This window comes from Aphelocoma coerulescens, chromosome 3, assembly GCF_041296385.1.
Source record: "Aphelocoma coerulescens isolate FSJ_1873_10779 chromosome 3, UR_Acoe_1.0, whole genome shotgun sequence".
Lineage (NCBI taxonomy): Eukaryota > Metazoa > Chordata > Aves > Passeriformes > Corvidae > Aphelocoma > Aphelocoma coerulescens.
Window position 1 is genome coordinate 125,109,826 of NC_091016.1, and position 26,257 is coordinate 125,136,082.

Below are 26,257 nucleotides of genomic sequence, written 5' to 3' on the forward strand. Positions count from 1 at the left end.
GAGGGTGGAGAGCAGCTGGGCTGGAATTCCTGGAGGAGCTGTGGCTGCCCCTGGATCCCTGGGAGTGTCCCAGGCCAGGTTGGAGAACTGGGATAGTGGGAGGTGTCCCTGCCCATGGAATGGGATGAGGTTTAAGGTCCCTTCCCACCCAAACCGTCCCGGGATTCTACAATTCCGTGATTTATTTACCAGTACAGACTCACCCTTAGATTCCCAGGGAAAGCCAAGAGGGATGGGCACTTCCAGAGGCAGTTCAGGAATTGCCCAAACCTGGCTGAGCCCAGCTCCCAACCCTTTGGAAACTGAGATCCCGGGAAGCACCACCCGATAGGGGCTGTCCTTGAAATATTCATGGCGAGGACAGAGCTCGGAGCCGAAAGGAATCTGCTCCAGGTGAATTATTGATGGAAGCTTTTCTTCCATGTCCCGGCGGATCCGAGCCTTGTCCGACTGCCTGTTGCTAATTATCCCTCCGGCACCTGCTCCAAAGTTGGGATCTGTGCCAGGCACGGGAGAACTTGGGATGAAACTCCCCACAGGCTGCCCAGGGCATTCCCATTCCCAGGTGGATGTGGCACTTGGGGATATGGATCAGTGCTGGGAATGGTTGGAATTTGGGATAGTGGATAATTCATTCGTGTCCAAGTAGTTAAGGAGGGTCCAAAATTCCCAAATCTGTGTGGCGTTTGGGCACAGATCTTTGGGATGTCACACTCCAGATCCGTGCCACCACCAGGATGAACAGGAAGTTTGGGATCCTTTCCATCCTGGGAAAAACAGTCACAGTCAAGGTTTTCCATCTTTTTTTCCAACCCCTTCGTTAAATTTAATTAAATTACGTTAATCATTTAATGTGCCATTAAATTCCTTGGAAAAAAATGCATTCTGTGGATCCTGAAAATCAGGAAAAGGTTCAAACCAATGGAGCAGGTGCTGCCGTGAGTCCCAGGGAAGAGCCTCCAGCACCTGGAGACTTTTCCAGAATGCTGGGAATGTAAATTGCCCCCAACCTGTCCCGGTGAAGATCTCCCAGATGGAGCAGGAGCAATGGATAATTCGGGAAGCGCTGGGGACAGCTCCTGTTCCTCATGCCGGAAGTGCAGATCCAGACTCCAGCCGGGTTTTTCCTGAGAATAGGGGGAGGGGAACACCCTAGGCTGGAATTCCCTCCCTGGAGCACCAGGAGCTTGGACACGGCCCCATCCTCCTGGGAAGGGGTGTCCCTTCTCCCTCAGGAATTCTGACACTGGGATTTGATTGGATTTTTTTTCTCTTTCTCTCCGGTGCCTCTTCCAGGATTAAGTTTAACGATGGATACAAGGCAGTGGCAAGGTACCAAAATGTCCTGCTGGGAGGGATCCCGGATTTTGGAGGGATCCTGGATTTTGGGGGAATCCCAGTTTTGGGGGGTTGCTCCCATCCCAGGCACCCACACCTTACAAGTAGGTGCCGGTCCTGGCATAAATCCAGGATTTGGGATACAGGCCAATCTCATCCTGTGCTCCCTCTCCACCATATCCCACATAATATGGGGATACTGGGAATCACAGTGTCAGGACACAGGGAATGGCTTCCCACTGCCAGAAGGCAGGAATAGATGGGATATTGGGAAGGAATTGCTCCCTGGGAGGGGCTGGGCTGGAATTCCCAGAGAAGCAGTGGCAGCCCCTGGATCCCTGAGAGTGTCCAAGGCCAGGTTGGAGCAGCCTGGGATGGTGGGAGGTGTCGGGGTTGGAATGGGATGGGATTTAAGGTCCCTCCCACCCAAACAATTCTGGGATTTGAGGATCAGCCCCTCCCCCGTCCTGCTCCCGTGGGCTGGGGGTGGCTGTGTCCAGTTGGGAATGTTCGTTAATTCCTCACATTCCTCCTCCTGGTTCCGTCTCCTCCCAACAGTGAAGACCCGGAAGATCCCAGGTACGGGCTGTGGTGTCTCTGCTTCCCTTTGGCAATGGTGTGTGCATGGATAGGAGCATGGTGTTTGGATCCGTGGAAAGGGCCTTTTCTGGGATCACTCATCCCCGGGGGTCCCTCTGTCCTTCCTAATCCCAGCAAGGACAAGTCTCCTTCCAGTCAGGGACTTCCGAAGGGGCTCCAAGGGTTCTGTTTGTCTGTATTCCCAGCTATCCATCCATCCATCCATCCATCCATCCATCCATCCATCCATCCATCCATCCATCCATCCATCCATCCATTCATCCATCCATAGATGCCTCCATTCCTCCATCCATCCCTTCCTCCATCCATCTGTGGATCCATCCATCCATGGATCCATCCCTCCATGGATCCATCCCTCCATCCTTCCATCCATGGATCCATCCATCCCTCCCTCCATCCATCCCTCCCTCCATCCATCCCTTCACCCATTCCATCCATCCATCCATCCATCCATCCATCCATCCATCCATCCATCCATCCGTCCATCTCTATCCATATCCATCCATCCCCATCCCCATCTCCATCCCCATCCCCATCTCCATCTCCATCCCCATCATCTCCATCCCCATCTCCATCCCCATCTCCATCCCCATCCCCATCTCCATCCCCATCTCCATCCCCATCTCCATCTCCATCATCTCCATCTCCATCCATCCATCCATCCATCCATCCATCCATCCCTTCACCCATTCCATCCATCCCTTCACCCATTCCATCCATCCATGGATCCATGGATCCATCCATCCCTTCACCCATTCCATCCATGGATCCCTCCATCCATCCCTTCATCCATCCCTTCATCCATCCCTTCATCCATCCATCTGTGGATCCATCCATCCATCCATCCATCCATCCATCCATCCATCCATCCATCCATCCATCCATCCATTCATGGATCCCTTCATCCATCCCTTCCTCCATGGATCCATCCATGGATCCATCCATGGATCCCTCCATCCATCCCTTCACCCATTCCATCCATCCATCCATGGATCCCTCCATCCATCCCTTCCTCCATCCATCCCTTCCTCCATCCATCCTTTCCTCCATCCATCCTTTCCTCCATCCATCCCTTCCTCCATCCATCCTTTCCATCTGTGGATCCATCCATCCCTCCCTCCATCCCTCCATCATTCCAGCCCCACCAGTGCTGTCCTACCTCTGTTCCCAATTCCCTGGATGCCGTGGGATCCTTGGGAAGCCCTGTTGCAGGGAGCTCTCCCTCTGGGACGCTCCTGGATTGGCTTTGTTGGATTGCTCCATGCACGTGGATGAGTTTGGGGCAAGAAGGTGGATGAGGGTCTATCCCTGGATCACATCTCATGGAATTGCTCCTTTGGATTGCAGAGCCAAGGCCAAAGGGAAGGAGAAAAAACACCTGGTGTTGCCGTTCAGGTATCCCTATTCCCTGATCCCTGATTCCCAGGGTCATGCCCTGGCCCTTGGCAGCAGAATCCCTGGGGAACAGCAGCAGGGCAAGACCAGGAGTCCATTTTCCCAAGGAAAGGGCTCCAAATCGAGTGGTTTGAGAGATAAGATGGGAATTCCCCATCCGTGCCCATTCCAGGCCCCTGGAGCCCAGGCTGGGACTGTCCGTGGTCACCTTTGGCAGGGAGGGTTGGACTGGAAGAGCCCAAGGAAAAGGAAAGGATGGACAAAGAGGAATTTGGCACTGGCTGCTCCACCAGGCCCTTGTAAAAGGGTCCTGGATCCCTCAGGAAGCACAGTCACCCACCCGGACACCCTGATACGAGTGCCAGGAATGGAGTGGATGCAGGAATCGGGAGAGGAGAGAGATGTGGGAAACACTTGGAGCAGGAAGAGGGAAACATGGGAAAAGGAGGGTCACACCTGGAATGCGCCGTGTTCCTGCATCCCTCATCCAAGATGAGGGAAAGGACACAGGATCCGCACTTCCCTGGCCCCTCTCCTAAGGATGGATCCCAGGGATGGGACATCCCCGACCCTCTGCCCACCCAGGGATGGATCCCATCCCGATTCCAGGGGACATTCCAGGCCCTCTGCCCACCCAGGGATGGATCCCATCCCGATTCCGAGGGACGTTCCAGACCCTCTGCCCACCCAGGGATGGATCCCATCCCGATTCCGGGGGACGTTCCAGACCCTCTGCCCACCCAGGGATGGATCCCATCCCGATTCCGGGGGACGTTCCAGACCCTCTGCCCACCCAGGGATGGATCGCATCCCAATTCCAGGGGACATTCCAGGCCCTCTGCCCACCCAGAGCAGTTTGGATCGGGAAGAGAGGGAGTTTTCCAGCCGGGCTGTGGGAGGGAAGGATCCCAGCCAGTGAGATCTGAGGGATGTGATCCCACAGGGATTCTGCCTGGAATCCCGGCCAATCCATCTCCGATGTGTCCAGCAGGACCTGGACCAGATCCCTGAGCTCCGGGGGGAGGTGTGGAATGATTTAATTCCTCTCCTGGCAGCTTTCCAATGCCGAGCTGGGCTTTGGTGCTCCCGGGAGGAGCTCAGCTGGCACGGGAATAATTTTTCCCACTGTGCTTCCACACCAGGATTGGGACAGGGAAAAAGCAGGAATGCTTGGATCAGAGCAGGCTCCAAGCTGATCCCTGCCCCTGCTGCTCTTCCCAGTTTCCCACCTGTGTCCCATTTTTTGCTGGAGCCCTTATGGAATTCCCCTCTCCCAAAACCCATCCAGCAACCCTTCACAATTTAATCTTTTCCTGGATGGTTTTCCAGCTGCTCAGAGCACAAGGAGCTGGAATTTCAGGCTCTGAAATCAGTCCCCCTGTCCCTTGTCCCCAGCCCGGCGAAGGAGCTGCTGTAATTAACTCCAGCTTCCTTAATTACATCCCCAAGCTGCTTAATTGCTTTCTCCTCCCTAATTGCTGCAGGACAACGAGGGCGGTTAATGGGGGAGAGGGAGGGAGAGGGAGGGAAACAGGGAGGGAAACAGGGAAGCAGCACCGGGAAGGAAAACAGGAAGAGAAGCAGTGCTGGGGAATAAAATAGGGAGGAAAAGAGGGAAGCAGGACCCGGGAGGAAATTAGGGAACAAAATAGGGAGGGAAACAGGGAAGCAGGACTGGAGTGGAAACCTGACAGGAAAATAGGGAGGAGAACAGGGAGAGAAGCAGGATCTGAGAGGAAAACAGGGAAGAAGGACCAGGGAGGAAAACAGGGAAGGAAAGAGAGAAGCAGGACCCGGAGAGGAAAACAGGGAGGCAGGACCTGGAGAGAAAAATATGAGAGAGAAGGAAAACAGAAGCCAGAGAGCGGAGCAGGATCCCAAAGGGAACAGGGAAGGAAGGGATTGATGTTTCCGATGCGGAGTCGGGGCAGGAATGAGGAATTCCAGATCCAGCCCACGCCCTGCAGCACAGGCCCCTCTGGAGGGGGGATATGGATGCACCTCTGCAGGGGGATAAGGAAAACCATTCCCCTCTCCAGAAAGGAGAAGCCTTGTCCCCTGCCTAGGAGCTTCCCAAATCCGGGAATGGAATCTGGGAATCCCACGTGTCCTGCACAGCAGTGCTGCTTTGCCAGCCCCAAACACAAATCCAGGGAATGTCCATCGCTTCCAGCTCCAGTGCTGGGAGCTGGGGTATCCTAAGCCATGCAGGGATGTTTTCCACCTAAATTTTAAGTTGAGAGAGAGGAGGTTTGGATGGGATATTGGGAAGGAATTCTTCCCTGTGGTGGTGGGGAGGGGTTTGGCTGGAATTCCCAGAGAAGCTGTGGCTGCCCCTGGATCCCTGGAAGCATCCAAGGCCAGCTTGGACAGACTTGGAAAAACCTGGGATAGTGGAAGGTGTCCCTGCCCATGGTAGGGGTGGGATTAGGGATCCCTAAGGTCCCTTCCCACCCAAAGCATTCCATGATTCCCGGATTCCTTGGTGCACTGAAGTTTGTTTGCCTTTTATTCCCTCGATATTCCGCCACCAGCTCCAGCAAAGGCAAGGAGAAGACCAAGGAGCACAAGTAGGTTTGCTCTCCCTGCTCCTCTTCCTCCGTGTTCCCACTTTTCCAGCTGATCTGGTTGGTTTGCTCTCCCTGCTCCTCTTCCTCCTTGTTCCCACTTTTCCAGCTGATCCAGTAGGTTTGCTCTCCCTGCTCTTCTTCCTCCTTGTTCCCACTTTTCCAGCTGATCCGGTGGCTGTGCTCTCCCTTTTCCAAAGCTGGACCTGCCCACCCTGGAAAAACTTGGCTCTCTTGGATGTGTGGCCTGAGGGTTTGTAGCCTGCAGGGAATATTTATCCAAAAAACCAAGGAATATTTATCCAGCAAAAGCTTTGGAGCCTGGCAGCGCTGGAAGGGAGCTGAGAGGTTTTGAGGGAAGCCTGGATCTGTCCGGTCTGGATGAAGGGAGTTTCCCAGCCTGGGCATGGACAGGGCAGGAGCGGTCAGGGTGCAGATGGAACTTGGATCCGGCTTTTCTTTGGATATCAGGAAAAGGTTCTTCCCTCAGAGCCAGTGGGGCACTGGAACAGCTCCCCAGGGAATGGTCACATTCCCAAGGCTGCCAGAGCTCCAGGAGCACTTGGACAGGGACAGGGTGGGATTGCTTGGGTGTCCTGGGCAGGAGTTGGATCAGTGATCCCGGTGGGTCCCTTCCCACTTGGGAATTCCTTGATTCCATGGTCCAGCAGCTCCTGTGCCCACATTAGGCTGCCAGGTTTCTTCAGCTCCTGCCTTCCTCTTATTCCCAGCTGTTTTCATGGATACCAGACCGGGCTGCTCTCCCAAGAGCCGGATCCTCCGGCTCTGCTGGAGCAGCTCGGCTCAAATTTAAACTCAGCTCCAGGGAATGCTCCTGGAATCACCCCCAGGCACTTCCCCATCCAGGAGGTCTCTTCTGGCTCCTGTTCCTTGTTTTGTGGTTTAAGGATCAATTCATGGCACATCCCATGGATGGACCTTCCCAATTAATGGGATAAAGTGAGGAAGAGGAGATGAGGTGGGAAAGGAGGAAAATGTCCTCAAGGAGAGGGCAGAGTCAGGAAAAACGGGAAGAGATCTCCCAGCTCTGGTCCTTCCTCTGGGAAGAGGCACAAAGGAATTGAGGGTTGGGATCTTCCCAAGGATGGTGGGTGTAGGATGAACCGGGGAAGAACAGGAAGATTCCTGACAGGTGGAATTCCTGCAAGGAAGTGAGCCGTGGGAACACTGCTCCCTGCTCCCAGCAAAAAGCAGTGATTACAATGTCCTTTTATCCATGGATAATTCACCAGTAACGGGATCTTTAACTGGAATCTGGCCAGGAGAGGCTGCTCCCGACTCCCTGCCATGGCTTCAGAATCCCTGTGTGTGGATTCGGGAGATCCCCATGGGTGAAATCCTAAAGGACAAAGCCAAGAGGAGCAGCAGGAGGATTTGTGGAACTGGAGATGATCCAAGCTCAATCCCGTATTAAACCGCAGAAAATCCACGGGAAGAGCACTTCTGGAGGCTGGGTGGAATCTCCCGTGTCTAATACGGATTTAAACTTTGTTGGAACTTTCTGCTGACTTGGGATCAGCATCAGGATGTTCCCTCCTCCACCCCAAATTTTCCAGAATCCAGGTGGGATGTGCTGGAGCAGCAGCGGCTTCTCCGGAGATCGGTTCTTTGGGAAAGAGGGAGAAGGCCGGGTATTGGCAAAGGAGCGCTCCGGCTGCTGTGGCAGCAGCTCAGGTTCCGTGGGGCCGCGGATCCTCATGGAATATTCATGTGGAGACGGTGTCAGCTCTCCGCCAGCCCCTGCTTCCCACCGGCGCCGTCGGGAGCGTGGCGGGAGCAGCGGAGGGATCAGGAAGATCCCACAAAACTCCCGCTCTGCCCACGGAGGAGGCTCGGAGGGATCCCCCATCCCTGCTCCGTCCCCTCGGGCACTGGGATGGACGTTCCACCATAGAGGTGCCGCCATTCCCGGCTCAGCTCTTCCAGAACCTTCTCCTGCAGGGCTGGGTGAAGGTAGAAGCTGGCATGGGAAGGGGGAGGTGTTTGGGATTGGGCAGGGCTCACCCAGCTTGGAAAAGGGACGGGTGGGGATTGGGAAGGGGTTGGGGATCAGGATGAGCCACTGGGAAGCTGCTCCAGAACATTTGGGATGGCTCCATCCTCATCCTCATCCTGTTCCTTCACTTCTCCTCCACACCTGCCCAGTGCCGCCAAAATCCACCAAAATCTGCCAAAATCCACTGCTTTGGAATTTATTTCTTTGTCTCTTTTTTCCTGTTATTCCTCTTTTTTTCCTTTTTTCCTGTTCTTTTTTGCTCTTTTCCTCCCCTTACTTTTCCTGGTGCTTTTTCCTGTTTGTTTGGAGGTTTTTTCCCCTGCTTTATCCTCAGCATTTTTTAATCCTGACAGGTTTTTTCCGCATGTTTTTTCTTTCCTCTATTTTCTCTTCCCATGTTTTTTCCCCTGCTGATTCCTCCTGGGGTTTCTTTCCCAAATTTTTCTGTTTTTTTTTTCTTTTTTTTCCCCCCTACTTTCCCCATGTTCTTCCCTCAGGTTTTTCCTCCCCACATTTTATTTTCCCTCTACCTTTTCTTCCCATTTTTTTTCTTTTTTCCCCCCTCTGCTTATTCCTCCTGGGATTTTTTCCTAATTTTTTCAGTGTGTTTTCCCTTTTTTTTTTCTATTTTCCCTCCCCATTTTTCCATCCCCATTTTTACCTCCCTGTTTTTCCTTCCTATCTTTTCCCCCTATTTATTTTCTCCCTCATTTTTCCCCTTTTCTCCTTTTCCTTCTTTTTTCTATTTCTTTTTATGTTTTTGCCTTTTTTTCTTCTTCCTTTTTTCTTTCCCCTCTTTTTTCCTTTTGTCTCTTTTTACTTTATTTCCCCTTTTTCATTTTTTGCCCCTTTTCCCAATTTTTTCTTTATTTTCCCTTTTTCTTTTCCATCCTTTTTCCCCTCTTTTTTCCCCCTTTTTTTCTTTTTTCCCCTCTTCCTTCCCCCTTCTTTCTTTCCATTTTTTTCCCTTCCCCCAGCACTCTCGAAACTCCGTTATTCTCTGCCCCTTCCCAGGGCTCCATTCCCAGTGCTGGGAATTGGCTCAGAGGAACTGGGATGGACACGGACACAGCACCTGGAGCTCTGTTCCATGGACGGGCCTGGAGCCCTCCGGATTTTTCCCTCTGATCCACCTCATCCCGTGGATGTTCCAGAGGCTTTTCCCCAGCTCCAGGGCCTTTAGGAACACATGGAGCTGCTGATCCCAATTCCTTCCCTGAGTCCCCACTCCAGGAGGGGCTGGAGGGGCGATCCCAGCTCCCGCATGGATCCCTTGGGAAGGGGCTGGGTTGGGATGGTGATGCTGGGATGGGTCTCAGCACACATTCCTTGGATCAAGCGCTTAATCCCAGTTTTTTCCATATGGCCCAAAACCAGCATCATCATTTTACTGACGGGAACATCCGAGAGATCCAAAGCATCCTCGGTGTCCGTGGATTTGGGAGGATGGGAGAGGACCCTGCCAGGTTTTTCCCTGCAGGGTCCATCACCAGCTGCCCCTCACTTTGGTTTTCCTTCTCAAGGAACCTCAGAAATTCCTGGAACAGGGATTTTATCCCTGAGCATCCACAGGTAAAATGGCAGCTCTGGGACTGGAGGGACTTTTTGCTCTCCGGTTCTAAGAATTTCACAGGAAAGAAAGGGATGTAATCCAACCATCCTGGAGGTTTGTTATCTTATGGAGGGCTCTGGCTGCTGGGTATTCCGGGCTGGAAAAAATCTCTGTGGCAGAGAGCAGTCTGGGAGCAGAATTCCAGAACCTGAGCTGTGATTCCAGCATTTCCTCATTAAAGAAATGAGTTTGAAAACTGCTCCAAAAGGGTCCCATCCCCTGGGTGTTTCCTGGTGGGATTACAGGTACAGAACCCTCATCCTCACTTTTTCTCCTCCAATCCATGGAAAAACTGCACCATCATGGAGCCTCCTGGGAATTAATCGCAGCTCCCAGAGGACGGAGTGTTGCTTTAGTCCCAGATTTAAATAGTTCCTGGATCATTATCCCGACTGGATTCCTCTCCCTCAGATAATGTTATTTTCCCATTCTCCTTAAATTTTTTCCCGCTTTCTCTGGCTCTCTCTGCAGCCTGCAGACTTCTGCAGGTTACTTCCAACCAGGATGCACCAGGCTGGCTGCAATTCCAGGGTTTCTTGGTCTTGGGAAAAAATTCCCAAGGATAAAACTTGACCCTTTGGCCCCATCCAGAGGTGGGACTGGGAAACCCCACAGATTCCACGCCGTTGCCTTGTGGGCAGCACATCCCAATCCTGCAGGATCCAGGAGCTCTGGATCCGCTGGATCCCCTGGCCTGGCAGCCAGCTGGAGGTGAGGTCCTGGCTGGAGGTGAGGTCCTGGCTGGAGATTAGATTTGGGTTGGAGGTGAGGAAAAGTCCAGGCTGGAGGTGACGTGTTGTCCTGGCTGGAAGTGGATCCCAGTTTGGAGGTGAGATCCAGCTTGGAGGTGATGTCAAGGCTGGAAGTGAGGTGAGGTCCAGCTTGGAGGTGAGTTCCCATCTGGAGGTGAGGTTCATGTTGGAGGTGAGTTTGGAGGTGAAGTCCAGTCAGAAGACGAGGAAAGCTCCAGCCTGGAGGTGAGATCTGAGCCTGGCTGGAGGTGAGGAGAGGTCCAGGCTGGAGCTGAGGTCCCAGTTGGAGGTGAGTTCCAGGCTGGAGGTGAGGATCATCTTGGAGGTTAGACCTGGGCTGTAGGAAAGGTCCAGCCTGGAGCTGAGTTCCTCGTTTGGAGGTGAGGCCCAACCTGGAGGCAAGGCTCATCTTGGAGATTAGATCCGGGCTGGAGGTGAGGTGGGGAAAGGTCCATCCTGGAGGTGAGGTCCAAGCAGCAGGTGAGGTCAGGGCTGGAGGTGAAGTGAGGTCCTGTCTGGAAGTTAGATCCAGGCTGGAGGTGAGGTCCAGGCAGGAAGTGAGGAAAGGTCCATCCTGGAGGTGAGGTGAGATCCAGGAAGGAGGTGAGCTCCCAGCTGGATCTGAGGTCCAGTCAGGAAGGGGGGGGGAAGGTCCCAGTTTGGAGGTGAGGTACAAGAAGAAGGTGAGATCCTGGCTGGAGGTGAGGAAAGGTCCAGCCTGCAGGTGGGGTGTGATCCTGGCTGGAGCTGAGGTCCAGCCTGGAGCTGAGGTCCCCTGTTATTTCCAAGCTGCCCCAAGAACATCTCCAGCAAAGCTGCCAAGGCTCCTCCGCTTCCAGTGATGGGAATTTTCCAATTAAAAACATTCCCCCCTCACAGGTGGGGGAGTAGTTGGAGTGTCTGAAATTTGGGGTGTCTGAAATTTTGGGTGTTTCGATGCTGGATTTTTGGGTGTTTCATTTTCAGTAGTTTCATTTTTTGGTCTCTTGGAAAGAAATTCCATGAACCGGTTGGGAGAGATGAGGAGTGGGACCACAACACGGACCCCCAGCAGGGACTCTGCTCATGGGAGGCAGAGTTATCCCAAGTTATGATTCCCAGATAAAAAATGGGTTCCAAGATTCCAGGGCTGTGGATTCCACTGTGATCCTGCCTCTGCCTCTGGAATATTCCCTGCTCTGTTTTTCAGCTGATATTTCCTCTTTTCCCTTTGGAAAAAATTCCTCCTGTTCCCACCTCCCAGGTCCTAGAAAACACTAAAATACATCAATTAATGGGAATTTTTATTCTCCCTCTCTCCATCCAGAGCTGGAAAAGGAGTTTTTTCAGCCATGAAGCTTGGAAAGACACGTCCGTCCAAGGACGAGCATCGGAAACAAGGTACGGTCGTGGAATGATGGCGGATTCCTGGGAAAGCAGCAGCGGGAGAGGAAGGGCTGCTTGTTCCCTGGGCTTGGCACTGTGGTGGGGCTGGAACTGGATACCTCTGGAAAGGCAGGAGAGGGCAGCAGGTGGAAATTCATTGTTGTTTCCATTCAGAGCCTCAGGATCAGTTTTCCACTGCGAAGAAAAGCAGGAATGTGTGCTTGCAGGCAGGGAAAAGCCTTGCTTTGGATTGCGGTTCTGGGAAAACTTCCACTGCTTTCCAGCCAGGTTTCAGGACAGGAAAAGGGAATTTTGCCTGGGATGCTGACATGGATACCTGGGTGCTCTTCCCAGGCCCTGGGTGTTCCCCTCGTGGTTAAAGCTTCCAGCAGGACCATGGGAAAACATCCAGGATGCAAAGGCAGGAATGGGTCGGTCCCATGGAAGTTGGATTTATCCATGGTCAGGGAATGGTCACTGTGTGGTGTGGTCAGGGCTGCACGGCCGGGAGGCTCCTGATCCCACCTTTCCCAGGAACCTCGGGCTGTCCCACACCTCCCCTGGGCTGGGATTGTTATTCCAACCCTTGGCCACTGGAGATGGGATGGGATGGGATGGGATGGGATGGGATGGGATGGGATGGGATGGGATGGGATGGGATGGGTGTCCTGCACCCACTGCCTGTTGGCCAAGCCAGCATTCCCAGCATTCCATGGGTGCTTCCATCCCATCCGGGCTCCTCTGGTGGGTTAGATCAGGACCTGTTCACAAGGTGGGACAGGCTGGAAAGGGCTTGGAGCAACCTGGGATAGTGGAGATAGAGGGGGTGGGATGGGTGGGAATGGTCCTGCTGAGGGCTAACAGATTCTCCGGATGACCAAAATCCACTCTGGGAGGTGCTGGTCTGTCCATCGCCTGCAGGTCATGGGATTTGACCTGCTCAGGTCCTTCATCATCAAGGAATCATGGAATGGTTTGGGTGGGAAGGGACCTTACTCATCTTGTTCCACGGGCAGGGACAACTCCCACTATCCCAGGTGGCTCCAAGCCCCCTCCAACCTGGCCTGGGACACTGCCAGGGATCCAGGGGCAGCCACAGCTGCTCTGGCAATTTCAGCCCAGCCCCTCCCCGGCCTCCCAGCTGGGAATTCCTTGCCAAGATCCCACCCCAGGTTCCCCTTTTCCACTGGGAAGCCATTCCCTGCCTCCTAACCCCTCCATCCCTTGGCCCCAGTCCCTCTCCAGCTCTCCTGGAGCCCCTTTAGGCTCAGGAAGGGGCTTCAAGCTCTCCCTGGAGCCTTCCCTTCTCCAGGTGAGCACCCCCAGCTCTCCCAGCCTGGCTCCAGAGCAGAGGGGCTCCAGCCCTGGAAGCAGCTCCGTGGTCTCCTCTGGAGCCACTCCAGCACCTCCATGACCGTCCTATGCCGAGGATCCCAGAGCTGGAGGCAGTGTGACTCCGGCTCAGTCTCCCTACTGGGTTGAGGACTCCCTTTCCTACATGAAAGGAGCATTCCAGCACCTTCTTCCAACAGAAACCCAGGCATGGGGATGTGCTGGTGGGATCTGGGCTCCTGCCATAGTTTTTCCTCTTGGAATTGACCAGTTCTTCCCATTTTTTCACCCCTTTCTCCTCAAACCCAGGGAACTGGTTGTCTTGGCAACATCTCTTGTGCTCCTCAGATCCCCAGCTCTTCCTCCAATGCTCTTTCACCCCCTGAATTTGGGATGTTTATCGTTATTCCTTTTTTTTTTTGGTTCCCAAAACCCTCCGCAGGAATTCTGCCCAGATGGAATTCCATGTCAGCTCTCTGATAACCCCTTTTCTGAGCAGGTTGTCCGAGACCCGACCTGGTTCCCATTGTTTTTGTGTTCCCGGCCGAGGGGATGGGTTGGTTTCCTTTCTCTCAGCCTTTAATTATTCACTGATGGAAATTAAAACCGAAGCCATTCCTTTGTCCCGTTCCTGCAGATGATCCGGCAGTTCTGGAAACAGAAGACCTGGATAGAAAGGCCATGAGATACGGAGCAGGCCTGGAGCCAGACACCATCTCCCTGGCCTCTGTCACCGCTGTCACCACCAATGTCTCCAATAAAAGGTGAGATCCCAGCTGGGATTGTGCCAGTGGGAGGTGAGGACAGACATCCCAAAAATGTTTGACCCCTGACTCGGGGAATGTTGGAAATCATTGTCCCATGGAGCCAGCGGGGTGATTTTTTGGAATATCTGTTCTGCAGCAGTGATCACCAAAGTTCTGTGGAGAGTTCCGGGTCCCAGGGTTGAAGGAATGTTGAGAGGGACCCTGCTCTTGTAGTGAGAGAAACTTGGGACAAGGACCTGGAGGGTCAGGACACAGGGAATGGCTTCCCACTGCCAGAGGGCAGGGATGGATGGGATATTGGGAAGGAATTGTTCCCTGGGAGGGACTGGGATGGAATTCCCAGAGAAGCAGTGGCTGCCCTGGATCCCTGGGAGGGACTGGGATGGAATTCCCAGAGAAGCAGTGGCTGCCCTGGATCCCTGGGAGTGTCCAAGACCAGACTGGACAGGGCTTGGAGCACCCTGGGATAGGGGAAGGTGTCGGGGTTGGAACTGAATGATCTTTAATGTCCCTTCCTACCCAAACCATTCCATGATTCCATGAATTCCATCCATGCTTTGACCCAGAGTTTCTTCTGCTCTTCCAAAGGTCCAAGCCTGACATCAGGATGGAGCCAAGTGCCGGGAGGCCCATGGATTACCAGGTCGGTGACACTGCTGTGTCCCCAAGCTCTGCTCAGGGGGTCACAACCCAGGCTTGGGGACACTGTTCACAGGGACCGAGTTCCTGGTGGGGCTCAACTCACTGGGCTTGGAACCAGGATATCCCAAGAGCTGGAATTTCACTGGTGGAGCCGTAAATGCAGGATTAAGTCATTTACTGGGGTGGGTGTCCAGCATATGAAGCCCAAATTAAGCTCTCTTTGAGGTTGTCCCCAGGGAATTTCTCCTTGGAGCAACCCGGGATAGAAGAAGGTGGCCCTGCCCATGGCAAGGGGTGGAATGGGATGAGCTTTAAGATCCCTCCCAATTCCAATCACTCCACGATCCCGTTGTGTTTTCCAGCAGAAGTGAAGCCAATGGGATGGATGTCTCTGATCCCACAGCTTGGCTAAATCCATTGGATTTTCCATGTTGTGCGAAGCGCCCACACCCTGGGGCTGGAATAACCGGGATTCCTGGGATCTCCTGCATCCCACACCCCACCAGCCCCTCCTCGCCTGTGTCCCAGTGGGAGCAGCAGACCCCATTGCACTGGAAATTCCCCTTGGTCAGAGGTGGGGGGATGGGTGAAGGCAGCCTGGAGCTGCTCCCAGGACATGGAAGTTTGGGAATTCCTCTCCCCAGGTCAGTGTCACCATCATCGAGGCCCGGCAGCTCGTGGGGCTCAACATGGACCCCGTGGTGTGCGTGGAGGTGGGGGAGGAGAAGAAATACACCTCCATGAAGGAATCCACCAATTGTCCCTACTACAACGAGGTGGGTCCAGCCCCTCTGCTACTCCAACCCCTCGATCCGGTGATTTCTTTCTTCTCCGTGGTTTTTTGGGTTAAATTCCTGTCGGAATAAGGTGAAATCTCAAACCACACATGGGAAACGAAGCCTTTGCCCTCTGGAATTTTGTGATCAGTTATTCCCAGGTTTTCCAAGAAATCGGCGCTTCCGTTGGCTCCCCCCACTCATTGGGGGATCAGTGATCCGTGTGGTCCCACGCTCAGCGTTGGGATCACACGGATGCATCCCTGCTGGGCCGTGGGCTGCAGGAGCTCCCCCAGGCATCCACAGCTTCTCCGGGGTGTTCCTGATCCTGATGGATCCCACCCCTCACGATTCCTCTTTCCTTTCCAGTATTTTGTCTTTGATTTCCACGTCCCCCCTGATGTCATGTTTGACAAGATCATCAAGCTCTCCGTAAGTGACCCCGGTGGCCTTGTCCTTGTCTTTTTGGGGGGCTTTGGAAGCAAACAACCCATTTTTGGGATGGATTTAAGGTCCTTGATGTGAGATTCCCAACAGGAATTCTCTTCTGCAGACCTCCAGTCTGTTTTTCTGTTCCAACCTTCATTCCTGGCTCCACACACTCCCACATTCCCTGTGTCCCTTCGTGGGTGGTCTCTGGTATTCCAGAGCTGGATAGAACAAAACCTTGGGATTTGTTTATTCCTGGGGAGAGGAAAGACCTTCCTGAGCCTGCCAGGGAAATTCCTGGAGCATCAGACCTGTTGTGGAAATCCAGGACTGGGAATGCTGAGAGCAAAGCCAAGATTTCAGCCCTCCCAAAACCCAGAAGGTGATGGACAAGATTTGCAGATTCCCTGCCCAATTAGGACACGTTAATTAGGATCATCCGTATCCATCCCATGCACAAACTGGTCGTACAATTTCTCCCAGTTTTCCTCAAATTCTGAGCATCCTAAAGGCTCCTCCATCAGGGAAATATCCAAATGTTTGCTGCCATAGGGGCTGGAAAAGGGATCTTGCTCCAAAGATTAATTTCTTTGCATTTTTTGTTCATTCCAAATATAAACTTCCTGGCAATTCCACTAATCAGGAGCTGCCAGCCCCACCAGGCCTCTTGGTGTCCTTAGAATCCTCCCCAGACCAAGGAAAACTCCTCAGCTCCTTTTCCATCTGGCACTGAAGATCTCTGGAAATGGTTTTGTGCCTCCCAGGTCCTGGGATAACTCCTGAGTGGTTTTCCCCTCTCGATTTCCAGGTGATCCACTCCAAAAACCTCCTGCGGAGCGGGACACTGGTGGGGTCCTTCAAGATGGATGTCGGAACTGTTTATACCCAGCCTGGTATGTGAATGCTGTTTATGACAATTCCCGGGTATCTGTGTCTGCTCTGTGGAGTAAAATTCCTGGCAAAGGAGCCAGGCAGGCGCTTTTTTTCCCAATTTAGTGTAAATGTGCAAGACATCGGTCACCTGGGCTCGCTCATAGGTCAGGGAAGAGCACTTGGCGCTTCTGGAGAAGGCTCCATATACCACCCTGAATTCATGGAATTCCAGAATAGCTTGGGTGTGATGGGACTTTAAAGATTATTTCATTCCAATCCTGACATGGGCAGGGACACCTCCCGCTATTCCAGGTTGCTCCAAGCCCTGCTCAACCTGGCCCTGGACACTGCCAGGGATGGGGCAGCCACAGCTGCTCCAAGAATTCCATCCCAGCCCCTCTCCAGCGTCTCAGGGAAGAATTCCTTCCCAATATCCCATCCAGCCCTGCCCTCTGGCAGTGGGAAGCCATTCCCTGTGTCCTGTCCCTCCATCCCTTGTCCCCAGTCCCTCTCCAGCTCTCCTGGAGCCCCTTTAGGCCCCACAAGGGGCTCTGAGCTTTCCCTGGGTCCAGGTCTTCTCCAGCTTTCCCAGGTGTCAGAGATCCCTCCTGGATATGCTGGTATCCAGCCCTGCCCTGCCGAGGAAGAAGCCCCAGGTGACATTCCCAGGCAGGACATCAATGTTCCGGACAGGAAGGTCCAGGACTGGATCCTGCCCTCCATGTCTGGCATTTCATCCAAGCCAGGAAGGCGCCTGGAAAAGAGAGGGGAGGTTGATTAGAGCGGCTGATCACCAAGTCCAACCATCCCCAGCACTGCCAAGGCCACCACTGTCCCATGTCCCCAGGTGCCACATCCATACGGCTTTGAATCCCTCCAGAATGGGGACTTGAGGCTCCACCCCTCCCCCCCCCCTCCCCAGTTTATCCCATTGTTTCTTTGCCTTCAACACTAGACACATATTCCCAATAAATTTTCCGGGGGTTGTCGGGATCCCTCACACACAGGGCAGGTCCCACTCCATGGAAGGCTGTGTCCTGGTGGCGTTGGCCATGTCTAGTTGTGACAAAGGTGTCTTTTGTCCCCTGGGTCGCAGAGCACCAGTTCTACCACAAATGGGCCATCCTGTCCGACCCTGAGGACCTCACGGCCGGCCTCAAGGGCTACCTCAAGTGTGACATCGCCGTGGTGGGCAAAGGGGACAACATCAAGACCCCGCACAAGGCCAACGAGACGGACGAGGATGACATTGAAGGGTGAGGATCTGCCAGGATCCGCTTCTCCTTGACTCCCTTGGGAATGGCTTTCCACCTCTCTTTACCTCGGATGGGATGAGAGGATCCAAACCTGGGGCTGGTGGCACACAATGAGCCACGAAACCAGAGGGAGCAATCCGGTGCTTTTCCAAGAGAACGCGTGGTCCTGGTGCAATTCCAGGTGATCCCCAGCACAGAGCAGCCATTCCTGGCAGGTCAGACCATCCACTGGTGGTTGAACTCTACAACAACACCAGCCTGGTGTCACCCAGCCACTCTTTACCTGATGCTCCTGATGGGCCCTGGGGGGGAAGATGGGATGGGATGGGATGGGATGGGATGGGATGGGATGGGATGGGATGGGATGGGATGGGATGGGATGGGATGGGATGGGATGGGATGGGATGGGATGGGATGGGATGGGATGGGATGGGATGGGATGGAGTCTCATCGCCCACTGCCGAGGCAGAGCAAGCACCTGCCTTGGATGAGGTTTGGACTTCTGGATGAGGTTTACCAGGCTGTGTGTGTGGACAGGGCTCCTGGACTGCCCAGAACATCTCAAAGATCATGGAACAAAAATCAGGAGATTTTAGGACTTGATTCCAGCCCCAACATTTTCCAGCTAAATAAACATCTCCATCTCAAATCTGCCTCTCAGGCTCTCCCCACGTGGAGTCATGGAATGGTTTAGGTTGGAAAAGACCTCTGGGATCGAGTCCAACTGTTAACAGTCAGAAACCACCAGCACAGCTTTCCTAACCTGCTGGGGTTTGAGGAGCCACCTCCAGTATGTTGGGCTTCGTTCCAGGCTGTAGTAGTGATGTTCTCCTCCTTATTCCTAAAATCCTGGAATGGCTTGGGATGGAAGGGATCTTCAAGATCACCTTATTCCAACCCTCCTGCCATGGGCAGGGACACCTTCCAGCAGACATGGGCAACTCCAGCAATTCCTAGAATTCCTCTAGAAACATTTTGTTCCCAGCATTCCCATGGGCTCATCTATTCCTGCAGAGGAATAAAGCCACAAATCCAAAAAAACCAATGGATGGAGTTTAGTTCATCCCCAAAATAATCCTCCGAGCCCCTCTTGATAAGGAAAAAATGACTCTTCCAACATCCTGTTCATTCCATTTCCACGGAGTGGAGTGGAAGTGGAAGGAGTCAGTGCTTGGAAAACGGAGCAGCTCCTCTTTGGTATTTTATGGGATCGCAAAGGTTGGAAAAGATTTCTGAAATCACCTCATCCAACCTTTAGTCTTCCCTGACCACCCCACCCCAGCAGCTGTTCCCAACCCTATCCATTGACATTCCAGGAACCTCCTGCTCCCGGACGGGGTTCCCCCGGAGCGGCAGTGGGCTCGGTTCTACATCAAGATCTACCGCGCCGAGGGGCTGCCGCGGATGAACACCAGCATCATGGCCAACGTCAAGAAGGCCCTCATTGGGGAGAACAAGGACCTGGTGGACCCCTACGTACAGGTGGCCTTCGCGGGGCAGAAGGTGAGTGGGGAGGTCCCAGGGTGACCATGGGAGGTGACACCAGCAGGGCCAGCAGGTAGCCGCAGATGGTCTCAGTTGTCATGGCACATTGGGATGGGTGTGGTGTCACCTGGCACCTCAGGATGGGTGTGGGGTCACCTTGCTTTCTATGCTTCCCCTCTCCATGATGGGTTTTAGCACTCTCCAGTTGAGAAAGGGAATTCCTTACTCAGGAGAGGGCAGAATGGATGGAAGGGAGCAGCTCAGGTGGTGAGGGATGGTTTGGGACATCCAACCCTTGTCTGAAATTCATGTCTTTCTGCTTCCCAGGGAAAGACATCCATACAGAAGAGCAGCTACGAGCCCCTCTGGAACGAGCAAATCATCTTCACGGAGATGTTCCCCCCGCTGTGCAAACGGATCAAGATCCAGATCCGTGACTCAGACAAGGTCAACGACGTGGCCATCGGGACCCATTTCATCGATCTGAGGAAGATCTCCAATGAAGGGGACAAAGGTAAAGTTGAAGTGGGGGCATTCCTTTGGCAGAGTTCCCAAAGTTTCCCAGACTCCCTCCCACCCCTGGAATTCCCTGGTGCCCATCTGGAGAGACCTCGATGCCCTGAAATGTGAGAGGTTGTTGGACCAATACTCTAAAACCCGAGATCCGTCACAAGCTTTCAGCCAATACCTGAAAGCAAAGATAGCCCAGAATAATTTGCTTTTCCAAGAATTCCATGGGTGGATGAGCATTTGTTGGGCTCCCCATTCCCACACATGCAGGCAAAGATGGGAAACCAAAGGTGGGACTGGAAAGGACCAATGGGGAGTTCTCCTTCCTCAACTCTCAAAATGGGGAATTGCTCAATGGGAGCCTCATCTCTGCCTTTTGGGCTGGGGGCCCTCCCAGTCTCCATCGTTGCCTTCCCTGCAAAACTTCCCTGAAAAAAAGGAGGCTCCGGGGGGACCTTGTGGCTCTGCACAAGTCCCTGACAGGAGGGGGCAGCCGGGGGGGTCGGGCTCTGCTCCCAGGGAACAGGGACAGGAGGAGAGGGAACGGCCTCAGGCTGGGCCAGGGCAGGCTCAGGGTGGACATCAGCAGGAATTTCTGCATGGAAAGGGAGGTCAGGCCTTGGCAGGGGCTGCCCAGGGAGGTTTGCAGTGCCCATCCCTGGAGGTGTCCCAGGAAGGGCTGGAGGTGACACTCAGAGCTCTGGGCTGGGGACAAGGTGGGGATGGGGCACAGGTTGGGCTCGATGGTCTGGGAGGGCTTTTCCAACCCAAATGATCCTGGGATTCCCTGAAAACTGTCTCCATGGATGGCTGCAACCACACTTCCATGGACACACAAGAACATATTCCAGCCTGTGCCACCACACACAGACCAGGAAAGTGATGCCAACCACAAGTGCCAGGACATTCCCTTTTGCCCGTCCATCCCCTTCCCACCTGCCCATTCCATCCCCACAGGTTTCCTGCCCACCTTTGGCCCTGCCTGGGTGAACATGTACGGCTCCACCCGCAACTACACCCTCATGGACGAGCACCAGGAGCTCAACGAGGGCCTGGGCGAGGGCGTCTCCTTCCGCGCCCGGCTCCTGCTGGGCCTGGCCGTGGAGATCCTGGACACCACCAACCCCGAGATCAACAGCTCCACTGAGGTGCAGGTGGAGCAGGCCACGGCGGTGGCTGACGTAAGTCCCCGTGACCCCACAGCATCCAGGGGGCAGTTTGGGGTCTCAGGAATATTGGATTGTTACCTTCGGCCTCACAAATCGAGGATTTCAAGTGTTGCCCCAGCTGTTCTGGATCTCACAGAGCAATGGAAGTAAATCTTGCAGGATTTCAGGTTTTAGCATAATTCCAGTGCTCACTTCCCTCGGGAGTGCTGGGAATATCTGAGTGAGATACTTTGGCTCTGGCACAGCTTTCCCAGAGAAGCTGTGGCTGGTCCATCCCTGGAAGTGTCCAAGTCCAGGTTGGACAGGGCTTGGAGCGACCTGGGATAGAGGAAGGTGACTCTGCCCATGGAACCAGACAATCTTTAAGGTCCCTTCTCACCCAAACCATTCTGTGATTTCTATCGTCTCCTAAACTTAGGGATGTTTCTCCGTGTGGAAAATACACACGGACAGTGACTCATCCCCTAATTCCAGTTGTCCCACTCTTATCCTGATGGGTTTCAATCAGAAGCCAATTCCCCCAGCCAGGGGGAATGAAACCACCGGGAAATAAAACCCTTCCAATTCAGTGGGAGCATCCAGGCACCTGGATTTGTGTGGTTTGATCAATTCTGTTTGGGAGTGAACTCAGGCTCGTATTCCTGAATTTCTCTGAGAGTCCATCCCGGGCACAGGGTGACGGCTCCCAGCACAGTTCAAGGTTATCTTTAATTAAAAGATACTAAAATGAAATCTTTAATTAACCACTCTCTGCAACGAGCCAAGAGATGGCAGACAAGACCCTCCTGGTCCCTTTGGCAGTGGCATCACGAGGGACAGACCTGTCTCTCCCTCTGGCCCCGACCCTCAGCCCTTGGATGTCTTTCTCCTGCAGAACTGCAGTGGGAAGATGGAGGAATTCTTCCTCTTCGGAGCCTTCCTGGAGGCCACCATGATCGACAGGAAGATTGGGGACAAACCCATCAACTTCGAGGTCACCATAGGTTGGTTGTTCTTTGGGGAGTGTGACGGTTTTGAAAATCAGAATCCAAAGCTGGGAGCGGGGTTTATTCCCGATTTTCCATTCCAACCCCTGCTAGAGCAGGTTTGGGGATCAGGGAATGGCCCCTCCGTGGGCGTGAGGGATGTGGGATCCCACACCCCCTATTTTGTGCCTGCTGGGGTGTGGCCAGTGGAGCTGATCCCTCTCCCATCCTGGCTTTGTGCTCTAGAGAGGCCAGCTCCAGGAGGGAATGTATTCCCAGGGGATTGAGAGGGGACAGGAGCAGGGTATAGACACCTCTCCCTAATTTCTGGTTCCTGGATGTGGCTCCAGGAAGTCAAACTCCAACGTTCTCTGTGATTCCAGCAGAGAAAACTTCTGCCACCCTGAATTCAGTCCCAGAGCTGGGAGTTACAACCCTGTGAATCAATTCCATCTTTTTTTTTTTTTCCTTGAGGTAACTATGGCAACCAGGTGGATGGCTCCAGCAAACCCCTCCTGCGGAGGAAGAAAGAGGGAGGGGATGGGGACGAGGAGGAGTCGGAGCTGCTCCAGAATTCCAGTGAGGATGAAGGTGGTGAGGATGGAGAGCTGGTCTCCGTTTCTTCATCCCAGCCCATGAAGCCCCTGGTCACGGACAGGTCAGTGTGTCCACCTGGGCACTGGGTCAGTGTGTCCACCTGGGCACGGACAGGTCAGTGTGTCCACCTGGGCACTGGGTCAGTGTGTCCACCTGGGCACGGACAGTTCAGTGCGTCCACCTGGGCACTGGGTCAGTGTGTCCTCCTGGATTTGTGTAGTCAGTATGTCCACTTAGGCATTGGATCAGTGTGTCCTCCCGGTCACAGACAGGTCACTGTGTCCACCTGGGCACTGGGTCAGTGTGTCCACCTTGTGTAGCCCCTGGGGATGTGGGTCAGTGGTGGCCTTGGCAGTGCCGAGATCCCAGATGGAAAAACTGCTGGAAAAATCTGCCAATGCATCAGGCAGGAGATTGGCATAAAAAGACTCAAATCCTGTCCCTGGTGAGATGTGCCTGCGGATGTCTGGATGTGGATACAAAGGACCGGGATAAGGAAGATAATTGGATTTACGATGATGAGATTCGCTTAAAGTGGATTTTAATCAAGTTTCAGCAGTAGATTGGTATTAATTAAATTAACTGTCTGATTAAATCAATTGGGAAAGGAGTATCCAGTGAAGTGTCTCCCTGGAATTCCCTCCGTTTTGCCATGAATATCCAGCACAGATAAAGTCCCCCTGGAATTCCCTCCTCTGTTCCTCGGCTCCTTGTCCATCTGAATCCCAAGGGGAGATGAGAAGCTCTGATGTTTTGGGGCCGCGCCCACCCTGTTTTCCCAAAAATCTCCAGCCTCTGGGAGCCTCCTGCTCCACCACGGGGCTCTGCTGACATCTCCTGGCGGGAATACCCGGGAAGAGCTGGAGCGGGATTTAACTCCTGGTGATTCCAGGTGCAGCAGGATCCACAGTGGCTTTCCAGGGGGTGGATCCCAGCTCATAGCCAGTGCTCCAGAAGTATGGATCACCCTTCCTTTAGCTGTGCCATCACTATTCCAAGGACAGGTTGGGCAGGGGTTGGAGCAACCAGAAGGTTTCAGAATCCCAGAACGGTTTGGGTGGGAAGGGACCTTAACGCTCATCCCATTCCAACCCCAACACATTCCAGTGTCCCAGGTGGCTCCGAGTCCCGTCCAACCTGGCCTTGGGCACTTCCAGGGATGGGGCAGCCCCTGGGCACTGCACCCATCCATCCTGGGCCTGGCATTGGGAATGGCCTCGGGAGAAACGGAGCCTCTGTTCTCCAGGATGCAGCCGAAGCCACCTCCCTCCCACTCCTGAGCTCCTTCCCACCGCGGCAGTGCCTCCCGGGAGCGGGGTGGGATGGGGGCTGCTCCAGGCTGGGATTGTCACCCCCACGGAGCATCTCTCCTGCCTCCTCCTGCAGGAATTATTTCCACCTGCCCTACCTGGAGAAGAAGCCCTGCATCTACATCCGGAGCTGGTGGCAGGACCAGCGGCGCCGGCTCTACAACGCCAACATCATGGACAAGATCGCGGACAAGCTGGTCAGGGATGGACAGGGAGGGATGGAGGGACACAGCTGGGACACGGGGCTGGCACAAGGCACAGCCACATCCAGGCTCCCTGGGTGTCTCTGCACCTCGGCGCAAAGCAGGGACAGGCAGAGCCCAAAAAGGGGAAAATTCCCAGTGAGGAATCACCAAATTCCAGCAGCTCCTTGAGAATTCTGTGGGTTAGATCCAGGTGTTCCCACAAACGGGAACAGGGGCAGGGAGGCTGGGCTGGAGGGGTGAAGCACTCCTGTGGCAGAGCCAGGGAAGGGAAAGCTCCAGGGAGACGTTGGAGACCCTTCCAGGGCCTAAAGGGGCTCCAGGAGAGCTGGAGAGGGACTGGGGACAAGCCTGGAGAGACAGGACGAGGGGGAATGGGTACAAACTGGAAAAGGAGATTTAGGCAGGATATTGGGAAGGAATTGTTCCCTGTGAGGGTGGGCAGGTGCTGGCACAGGGTGCCCAGAGCAGCTGGGGCTGCCCCTGGATCCCTGGAAGGTTCCAAGGGACAGGGTTTGGAGAAGCCTGGGATAGTGGAAGATGTCCCTGCCCATGGTGGTGGAGTTGGAATTCAATGATTCCCACCCAACCCATTCCATGATTTTATGATTAACAGTCTCAGCTCATTCCCAGGGAGCCTTCGGGAGAGCTCTACATTGGCAGGGTCATAGCAGGATCCGGGAAAGGTCCCCCTGGCAGGTCCCTCCAAGAGGGTTTGGATCTCGGCCAGCTCATTCCTGGAGGGCACCAGAGCCATTCCCAGTCCCCAGAGCTGGGTCCCCGAACATGTTCCAGGGAAGCAGCCGGGGTTTCCCTCGGTGTGGGGTTGGATCAGGGGGTCCCCCAGCCCCCCACCCCTCACGCTGTCCCCATTGGTGCTGCAGGAGGAGGGGCTCAATGACGTGCAGGAGATGATCAAGACGGAGAAGCCGCACCCGGAGCGCCGGCTCCGAGGGGTCCTGGAGGAGCTGAGCAGCGGCTGCCTGTGAGTGACACGTGGCAAGGGTGGCACCGTGCGGGTCCCTACTCCCAGTGGATGAGGCTGGGAATATCACCTCTGGGAGTGTCACCTCACCTTGCCTTGTCCTCGGGATGACGGCACAACATTCCATGACATTGGTGCGATGCCGGATCTTTTGCCTCGGGCTGGAGCACGGTGCTGCCATCTGCACCCCAAAGACCCCAAAGCAGGGCTGAAAACCTCAAATCCTGTGGCCTCCACGGGCTGCTGGCACCTGGTGGCACCTGGTGGCACCTGGTGGCACCTACTGTCCCTTCCTGACCCTGAGTCCGGGGTGTGAACCAGCCCCGTGGCCACAGTTTTGTTGGAGACTGGAGGGAATGAGAGCGTTTCCCTCCAGGGACGTGGCCAGGCTGGCAGAGACCTCCCTGGGAAGGGCTCCCGTGGGAATCACCCTGCCGGCCTTTTCCCGCAGGCGCTTCCTGACCTTGGCTGACAAGGACCAGCATCACTCGTCCCGCACGAGGCTGGACCGGGAGAGGCTCAAATCCTGCATGCGGGAGCTGGTGAGTGGGATCTGGTCCCTAAAGGGGCTCCAGGAGAGCTGGAGAGGGACTTTGGATGAGGCCTGGAGGGACAGGACACAGGGAATGGCTTCCCAGTGCCAGAGGGCAGGGCTGGATGGGATATTGGGAAGGAATTGTTCCCTGGGAGGGTGGGGACGGGTTGTTCAGGAAAGCTTTGGCAGTAGTGGAGGAGGATTCCTGAGCAGGGGCTGGAATTTGGTCCATGGATGCACTGCTTTCCAATCCCTGTGGGTCGAGGGTTTGGGGTTTAATTCTGAGCAGAGGAGCCCAAAGACCCCTCGGGTCTCACCCACGTCCCAGGTGTCACTTGGGCCTCCGCTGCCTCCCCTCCACCAGACTCTGGAAAGAAGTTCGGGAGCACAGAGGAGCTGGAAGGGGGAATTTCGGGAACCCTGAGGAACAGAGCTGCTCCAGGGACAGAGATTTGGGGGTGATTTTGGGAACCCTGAGGAGCAGAGCTGTGCCAGGGACAGAGGTCTGGAGATAATTTTGGGAACCCTGAGGAGCAGAGCTGTGCCAGGGACAGAGGTCTGGAGATAATTTTGGGAACCCTGAGGAGCAGAGCTGTGCCAGGGACAGAGGTTTGGGGATGATTTTGGGAACCCTGAGGAGCAGAGCTGTGCCAGGGACAGAGGTTTGGGGATGATTTTGGGAACCCTGAGGAGCAGAGCTGTGCCAGGGACAGAGGTTTGGGGATGATTTTGGGAACCCTGAGGAGCAGAGCTGTGCCAGGGACAGAGGTTTGGGGA

At 54.4% G+C, this 26,257-nt stretch overlaps 1 protein-coding gene across 4 annotated transcripts in view; it reads left to right on the forward strand.

Moving 5' to 3' along the window:
• Positions 1-26,257, forward strand: part of OTOF (otoferlin) — a 78,660-nt gene that overhangs the window by 26,451 nt on the left and 25,952 nt on the right. For 2 of the 4 annotated variants that reach the window (XM_069011894.1, XM_069011896.1), the window contains exons 6-20: positions 11,588-11,661; positions 13,616-13,742; positions 14,334-14,388; positions 15,032-15,163; positions 15,533-15,595; positions 16,401-16,485; positions 17,562-17,721; positions 19,038-19,224; positions 19,534-19,720; positions 20,674-20,897; positions 21,760-21,868; positions 22,325-22,508; positions 23,834-23,954; positions 24,845-24,945; positions 25,397-25,487. In XM_069011894.1, the coding sequence (XP_068867995.1) occupies positions 11,588-11,661; positions 13,616-13,742; positions 14,334-14,388; positions 15,032-15,163; positions 15,533-15,595; positions 16,401-16,485; positions 17,562-17,721; positions 19,038-19,224; positions 19,534-19,720; positions 20,674-20,897; positions 21,760-21,868; positions 22,325-22,508; positions 23,834-23,954; positions 24,845-24,945; positions 25,397-25,487 (1,900 nt within the window). Of the gene's footprint in view, positions 1-1,296; positions 1,333-1,896; positions 1,918-3,285; positions 3,334-5,873; positions 5,904-11,587; positions 11,662-13,615; positions 13,743-14,333; positions 14,389-15,031; positions 15,164-15,532; positions 15,596-16,400; positions 16,486-17,561; positions 17,722-19,037; positions 19,225-19,533; positions 19,721-20,673; positions 20,898-21,759; positions 21,869-22,324; positions 22,509-23,833; positions 23,955-24,844; positions 24,946-25,396; positions 25,488-26,257 lie in introns of all 4 variants that reach the window. The other 2 variants (XM_069011893.1, XM_069011895.1) reach the window with 2 other exon arrangements.